Below are 8,846 nucleotides of genomic sequence, written 5' to 3' on the forward strand. Positions count from 1 at the left end.
AACCATCGTTATTTTCCTGCCAGAAACAGTCGCAAAAGAACATTTACTCTTTCAGGCATGACCGCCGGCCACTCACGTTAGCTTAATCCCCAATGAGACAGGTATAATGTAAAATTGATCCAACGCATGGAAGACAATGCATAACAAAAACAGGCTCTATGGGACCGATGAAGTTCTACCGGAGCCTCCAGTTGCATGAAAATGCCTTAAAACCTTCTATATCCGATTCAGGCTATGAGTTGTGGCCAGTTAACTAGTAGAGTCTTGTGATCGCAATTTATTGATCTAAGAGTAGGACCCAGGTTGACAACATAAGGCAAACCAAGACAGATTGTTATCTTTAAGGGATCTATGATATATGTGTATACAGGGCGTGTGAATACATGAATTGGAATAAAGGAGGTCCCTGTGACATCGCCTTGATAATAATTCTGTTCTGGCTTCAATCCTGAGATCCGGCGATGTAAGACCAATCCTAGCTTTATCATTTTGCAGCCGGAATTTCCGTATACAGTTAAATCCATGGGTGGGCCGCGGAATTTCCATGTTTTAAGGTTCTTAGGAAAAGATTACGGTAGCAAAAAGAGTTAGGTGGTTTGTTTATCACATTTTTCCCCAGCTTTTTCACACCGTATACGTATTTGACAAACTGGACTACCTTCTTTGGTTTGGAAAAGCGGATTTAATTGGTTGAGGAAGCAGTATATTTTTAAAACGATTATGATGCTTCTTGTTTCAGGAATGGTCTCACATCTTTAGAAATTTTCAAAACTGGGACTTTGCTGTTGTTCATTCTGTGAACATTGTTTTAAATTTTTAGATTCTGCCTCCTCGACTGAATCCGCACTTAACCTTAAGGAAGCTATGCAAATTAACTAGTAAGAAAACAAATACAGGAATCACCTCAACCTATTTCATTTCACGTTCTAGGCTTTCTTACTATTCCTATACTTGTCAGTTTGCTATTTTATGAGTTTTTTTCTAGGTTTGCACACTTCTCTTGGTACTTTTATATGACTTGACGAAGCTTTGAAACACATCAAAAATATATCTCATTGATATCTTCAAATGGATTTTAATAGTTGTGTATCTGTTTTCAACTCGGGGGAAGTTATTGCTGGCTTCAAATCAATATTTTTATCTCCATGGATTGCACTAAATCGAAAATCTTTAATCTACACTAATATCTAGAATCTACCACAAGATCTTCACTTGGCCATTGGGAAGACAGAAGCTTTGTTTGGTTCGAAAATTCTTCCGACTTCGTTGATGATCCTTGAATCTTTTTCATGGTCTTTACTGCACACGTAGGAAAGTAGCGTGATTACAGTCGGTGTGTGTTGGTTCAACTTATCTCCAATTCGGTTGAAATGACATCGTAATTCAATACTTAACATTTAAACAGGTATTTACGTAACAGATTGTACGAGTTAAGACGATTGAAGTTGCAATAACACAATATCAACGTATCGTATACCACGACACTTAAGATTCCACAACTCGAGTGTTCTCATCAGAAATACTACAGCATTGTTTCAAGCCTGCGTTGCGCAAGTGAAAGAGAGTTCTTTAACGTGGATCTCAACAGAATGGAGTCAATAACACAGACAAAACATTAACAACTGCATGGTGCATGGATGGAGTGTTGGTTCGGTCGCACAGATAAGAAAACGTGCCGTTGAATGCGTTGTACCTCGCGTAAAGGTACCTCTATTAATTTGCGTTCACTGTAGTTTTGCGTGGAGACGTCTGTTGGCTAAAGAACGCTTGTCAGTGAGATACCCTAACGATGGATGAAATCGAAATTAGCAGTACTCCTCACGACAGCGCCACTAATTCTGAGGCAATGAGTGAAGGTCTCTTTGATGAGTCCAATACCATTGTAAGTGGGTGTTTGATCTTGGAGGTGACAATAGCCTTTGTTGGATTGCTAGGGAACTTACTGGTGTGCTTCGTCATATCACGACAGAGGAAATCTCGCACCGGACTAAAACTTTTTATTCGAAATCTCGCCCTGGCGGACATTGGGGTTTTGACAATCCTTTTCCCGATTGCAGTGGTTAAAGAGCGAATGCCTTTGCAATGGCCTTTTGGTAAAATCGTTTGTTTGTACATCTTTCCTTCAGCTGAAGTATTCCATAGTGTGTCAATTTGGTCTATCACTGCAATAGCTATTGAAAGATATAGAAAAATAACTACCCATACAGAAGTCCATACGAGCACCTCATCCTCGTCCAAGACTTTCAAATGGGGTCTATTTTTCGTTTGGGTAGTTTCGTTTCTTGTTATCTCGCTTCCTTTGCTTTTTGCCATGGAATTTGTACAGGTAGACTCGATAGTCTATTGCGATGTGACGTGGTCTGCGAAACATCTCCGCATCTACATCCTTTCTTCGAGCATATTGTGGTACATTTTACCCCTGGGTATAATCATTTTCACCTACGTTCAAATATCCCGTCAGCTTCAGCAAAGTAATAAATTTCACAGATCCAGTATTAGCCAACGCTCGCGGGGAGAGAGGAAGTTGGAGGATTCTGTAATCCACTACTCCGAGGAAAAGAAGCGAATGCGTCAGAACTCTAAGGCGAAGAAAATTCTAACCCCAATCGTTCTCGTCTTTGCCCTTTCAATGCTCCCTTTCACTGTTGTTCGCGTGCTTCAGACATTTTGGGAAGACTTCGTCACCAAACTATATTTTGGGGTGGTCTATCATGTTTGCGTGATTGGAGTTCTAATCAATTCAGCATCGGACCCTGTCATCTACTCAGTAGTTGCCAAAGATTTCCGAGTGGAACTCAAAGCGGTCTGGTTACGCTTTGCTCAAAGACTAAGAGATCTTGTTAACATAAAAGCAACCGATGGCAACCCCACTTTCTTGAAATTTGGCGGCGTTTGTTATCGCAAACGACGAGAGAGTCAATTTTCAGCCGAGCAAGAGAGGAGTGTAGTTGAAACACCTCAAACACTGCTTTCATCTCCAGTCTAATAGGAGAAACTTTAATTACCGAAAAACTTAATCAAAGCAAAACACATTAATCAAATTGCAAACTTGAACTTTAAAAGGATTATAAACACGGAAATCAGACCACGTCATGTTTTGCTAATCAATTAATTATTTTTTCCGGACGTTTCGTCCAATGAGAGGATTAGCAATTTTTGCTTGGCTGTTTGCAAACGGCGGACAGGAAAGAGCCGCAATGGAATCTACATCAAGCGACACAGATTAGGTTGACGACTTCCAGTTAACCTTCGCCGTTTTTTTCTTTCCGAAGGAAAACATAGCATTCAATCAATTCAATCACTCATCAAATTATTTTCCAGATGACATATTTTCTCTATCATCATAATATAAGATGAAGAAAGTTTGTTCCGTTTTATAAGGGGCCCACTTAAGTGCTTATTTAAGTGAACTAAGTGCATTGATTGATATTGATTTCCTGCCAGAGCAAGTCACGATAAGTTTTTTATGCTGCAAAACCTGTACAAGGTTTTCCCGAAAATCAATACCAAGTAAGGGCATTTCTTTAACACATCGATTCTCTTGCGGTAATTTCGATACGTTATGCTTTGTAACACCTCAGTAATAGGCCATAAGGAAAACTTCGCACTCAAACTCGCTTTGAAGAGGAGACAGTCATGAATCGGAAATGGCCTATTCAAGAGATCGATGTATACAGACTCTATATGTTAATGAGGTATTCAATTCGCTTCTGATGCAAAATTAAGGTCGAAACAAATTAGTTGAACTACGCGTGCTTATATAACCAGGAAACATTAATTTAAAGTATAGTCATAAATTCCCTTTCGAGCGACCGGAGGACATCTCAATTAAAGTTCTGATTGCTCTCAGAATAATGTCTCTGAACTGAATCGCTCAGGTATATTCGGAAAAAATCCGAGCGCTAATAACACAAGGCGAACTTAGCTCGGATCTTACACCGCTGAGCTTGTGAAATAGGATTCGAGTGAGCTTAGCAATTAAACTGGCCGACCGAAAACAATAGATTTTTCTCATTTGCATTAGATTTGGCACATGTAAAAGAATGCGATGTTTAAAACGGACCTTAAAAACAAATGTTGGAAGGTGGTGAATATCAAAGAGACAATGATCGTGACCAATCGACCAAGGCACACATTGATTTAAATCTCGTCGTGGTCTCAAATATTTTCTGTTTATTACCTGACAGCTTGTGACGGTCATATATTGCATATCAAGCTCTTGATTAGTGCAATGACAGAGTTACGGACTGCTGAAATACTGAGCTGCTTGGAAGAAACATGATACGCTGTACTTTGCTAATAGTATGCATCCCCAAGTGAAACTAAAAAATAAATATGTAAAAAATATAAAAAATAAATATTGATTTATTTGTCGTGATTAACATATAGTATACCAGAAGCCCTTTTAACCCACAAGTGTCGATCTCTCTCATTTGGCCTTGGCCCATCAGTTTACTGTATAGGACGTTTTCAACCAACCTCTAGAGACACCAATAACAATAGGGAAATGTACTACTTCTGGAAAAACTTCTGGCTTCTGGTTTTGCTGGTGTTTATCCGCAGGATTGTGATTTATCCGGTGGATAGCGTTATCCACCTTTTGAACGAAAGAATCTAATGAGAGATCTTTTGGTTTAGTCCACCAACATGGCGGCGATGACGTCACGTGAAAACCTTTAGAATACGGGTCGAGACAAAGTATGGCCAATCAGATTGGGCCTGTTGACCACAATGCTTCTGATAATTCTGCAACCAAGTAGCTACACATCACAAGGGATTGCTCGTGCTTAAGGACGTTCGCGCTAATTGTTTGTGCGCAACGTTACTGCAGATGTAACGCGACTGTAATATGTCACGCATTACTTCTAGCATTAGTTAAGTTGAAATTTTAAAACCTTTGCAAAAACCGTAGACGATAGGTCTTGCACAACGTTGGATCAGAGAAGAACGTGATCAGTCAAAATTGATTAAAAAATATTTATGAAAGTCAAGTAGACTACTGCACGACCGATATTCGCGTTGTTTTATCAGTCGTGCACTAGTCTACTTGACTTTCATACATATTTTTCAAGCATTAGTTAAAATAACATGGCAACAAAAACGCCGGGGAAAAAATTCCAGGCCGGCAAATGAATGGCACATTTATTTCCGAATCATCATGAAACTTTAAAGAGAAGTGAGCGGGAGGATAGGTAGCTGATCGAGTAGTGGCTGAAAGTTTGGAAAACTCGAGGACGAACCGTTGCGTAAATTTAATGGGGCTGTTTCTTTTTAATGTTTTTATTACCCTAGGAACTTAAGTTTTAGCATGGTTTTAGAAGTTCTTTTCCTTTACTTTCGTGAATTTCGTCCTCGTCCGCCTGAATAGTGCGGACCTGCGTGGAAACAACCAGCGATTAAAAAAACACACTCCCAATTTTTTTTTTTTTTTCATTTTTTGGAATAAGTACTTTACGACCTAACTCTAGGCGAGAAATTAAGAAAATCTCACCGTAGGAAGATTTTGGCGCGAACGCCCTTTAAGGTGGTCGAACACAGTTTTTGCGCGCGCTCTTGCTAACGCAATACAGCGCGCCAGCAAAGGATAACAAAAAAAAATAAACATGGCCTCAATACAGCAATCATTTTATTTGCGCAATGCTTTCGCTATCTGTACTATTTTTCCTCATAACTGAACAAAGTATTTTCATGGTTTTAGTCTTCTATGAGAAATGTGTATTAGAAAAGGTAACGATGCAAAGAACGCAGATTTTTCTTTGACGAAAGAACTCAGCCAAATGTAGCGCATGCGTAGTAAGTTCAAAAACTGGGAATGAATGCGGAATAGCTTTCTCGGAAATACGCCTATTTCTCGAGAACCACTGATTAGAATTTAACGCAATTTGGCACGAAAATACTTTAAGAAATAAATAACTGGAGTATTGAAAAAAATTGAACTTTAACACAGGAAATTCTAGATATTCCAGTGAAACTTCAACAAGGGATAATTAAAGATCTCTCTGTCAAATTATTATTAAAATAGTGTTAAATTGTGGGCATCGTCACAAGCTTGTTGCATGCAAATTATAAAGAAAATGTAACTACCAGATTTTCTGCAAATAAACAAAACCGATATTAAAAGCCTGTTTATATTTTTTCATGTTGCCATGGCAACGGCATATACGTCAGCTTGACTATCAAAAGACCAAAGTTCGTGTTGTTAACTTGCTTGCTACCATTTTTGGTGACTAAAGGATCAAGGGTTTTAGAGAAGAAGGTAAATGAAACAAAGGTGTCCAAAACCGTGTTCAGCCACCTTAAGGCAAATCATGGATAGTGCAAGCAACCCAATACCACCACGTTTTTTGCTGCAAAAACCTAACAGTAAGGTTAAGTCTGCATACGAGCCAAGTGGCCCATCAGGCCGGAGCTTACCCCAGTTTCCATGGCATGAAGCGACTAGGAGTATTTCTACTCCCCCCTGGATGGGATGCCAGTCCATCGCAGGGTTACTCCCAGCATTTCGCCGGTACCCATTTATACACCTGGGTGGAGAGAGGCACCGTGGGAGTAAAGTGTCTTGCTCAAGAACACAACACAATGTTCCCGGCCGGGACCCGAACCCGGACCATTCGCTCCGGAGTGGAGCACACTAGCCAGGAGGCCACCGCGCCTCCTAAAAATCTAACAGTAACCGTCCTAAAAGAAACGACGACGGCTACGGCAACGCCAACGCCAGAAAGCAATATAATATTATTGGTTAAAAGAGGAAAAAATGATCGTGCTGCACGTGCAGCACGCATTTTTGTACATTTCTGTTCCGTACTCGTCAAAAATGGAAATATCGTGGAACACTTAGAATAATAGCTCAGACTAATAGTTTGAAGTGACGTTTTCGTCACCGTAGCCGTCGTGGTTTCTTAAGCATCTATACGTTCCAGCTCTCGACCTTTTTGAGTTATGGTTGTTTCTGATTAGGTGGCCTCATACACCATAAGCCTTTTTAGAGACATTACTGCGAAGCCGTCCACTTCTGCTGGAGAGAAAAGGACAACCACAGCACTGCACGGAGATTCCGCCGCTCCCTCGAGTTCGGGATTTCGGGAGTGAGCGCTGGCTCATTTGTCGAAAGAGCGGCTGGTAATCGAGCCTAATAGTGTGTGGATTGTCGTGTGGATTCTTTAATTAAACTTAATTTTATAGATTTAGCCAAGCCTAAAAAGCGTAGCTCCCTGTTTATTTATTCTTACTGCCTGTAAGTTTACAGAAAACAAAAAGTTTTGGAATTGTCCAGTCGTTTAGGTGTTTCCGGTTACTGCTCAATTAATCATTTTCTTCGCTTTCTTCTACAAAAAATTCATTGCCTAGCTAGTGAATTCCACGGTAAATTTCACTCGAAAAACCGATATCGCATGAATCACGAAGGGATAAATAGGGGATAAGTGCGATATCGGTTTTTCAAGTAAAATTTAGAGTCGAATTCACCAGTTTGGAGTTCAATTTCTTTTAATCGCATGAGTTTTAAAAGAAAACAAGCACATCCTCAGCGAGCGAATGGAAAAGGAAAAAACTGATTTCAGAGTCAACTTTCAACAGCCAGCAAATAGGAATCACGCTAAAATTAGAAACCGTCAGGAAACTTTGTCAGTTCAAGGTCAAAAAAGAATTCTACTAATGTACCTTATTCCACTCTTTATTTCAAGAGATCATTCACAGTTCGATGTATTTCACAGCTGAAACACGCTAGCTTGGCTTGGAACAAGAATCGGCATAATACGGCAATGCAACCAAAAATGAAACTTCAAACAAGATCCGCTCCAACAAATTACCTGTACGTGATTTAAACAAACTTTCTGAAAACACAAGCTAGTGATATTTCTCCTAAAGATTCTGACATGAACACATGCGCCTGGCCTCAGGTTTCGTGGACTATGAAACCTCCATTAACCGTAGTATGTCTCAATAACCTGGGCAAATTTCTTCTTGATATGATTACCCTAACTGTATCTAAGGACAGAATGTGTTTATTTGTTCGACTATTTCGAGCCACCTTAAATTGCCATCGTCATTTCATCATGGTGCAACCTTGTTTTTCACCAGTAGCAAGAGAAAATGAGGGGACAGAGAGGGAGGCTCAGAGCGTTGGCCGGGATATGTCATGTCTACGAAAGTTATTTTAAGACGGGAGGAAGTCTTTATTCTAGCGGAAGTCTGTCTTCTGAGACGTCCGCATGCAGACGTTAAGTACACTTTGTCCGCCATTTCATGAAATCTTTGCTTTTCTTTCAAACATCAGACCGAGGTTGGCCTGCATGCGGACGTCTCGGAAGATAGACTTCCGCTATAACAAAGACTTCCGCTCGTCTATGAATAACTTTCGTGGACATGACATATCCCAAGGGCTGGACCGGGAGCCTCCCTCTCTGTCCCCTCATTTTCTCTTGCCAGTAGACATGACAAATTCGCGGCCAATATATCAGTAACATTAAATAAACAAAACCACCGATTAGCAAAAAAATTTACACATTTAAGGGAAAAGGAATAATAACACTATTAATAAAATACTAATCCAGCATTAAATTCGAACAATATTCTTCCAATTACGATGGATTCAATACGATAAAGTACCCACCATAGAATTGTCATATCACAATTTTCTCTAAAATAAGGTTACCATGGCAACGATATAAGTCATTTCTTTGAGCCTTAAAATCAAGATATATGATCTTTTTTGGAATAACGGGAAGGTGAAATCTTCCCATTCAGGGTTACCAGATAATGTTTGGAATAATCTCTACAATATTTAAAATTCAACAAAATCTGTAGGTCAGTTTTTCAGATAAATCAGTTGTTTTGAAATGTGTCTA

The 8,846-nt window shown here is 39.7% G+C and overlaps 1 protein-coding gene across 1 annotated transcript; it reads left to right on the top strand.

Annotated features, from left to right (window-relative positions):
• Positions 1-379: 379 nt before the first annotated feature.
• LOC138002144 (orexin/Hypocretin receptor type 1-like) lies at positions 380-4,362 on the top strand. Its single transcript, XM_068848233.1, has one exon. It carries the CDS (start codon positions 1,790-1,792, stop codon positions 2,984-2,986), a length of 1,197 nt encoding a protein of 398 aa, XP_068704334.1. The 5' UTR covers positions 380-1,789; the 3' UTR covers positions 2,987-4,362.
• Positions 4,363-8,846: the final 4,484 nt, after the last annotated feature.

Source organism: Montipora foliosa, chromosome 1 (genome assembly GCF_036669935.1).
Source record: "Montipora foliosa isolate CH-2021 chromosome 1, ASM3666993v2, whole genome shotgun sequence".
In the NCBI taxonomy this organism is placed as follows: Eukaryota; Metazoa; Cnidaria; class Anthozoa; order Scleractinia; family Acroporidae; genus Montipora; species Montipora foliosa.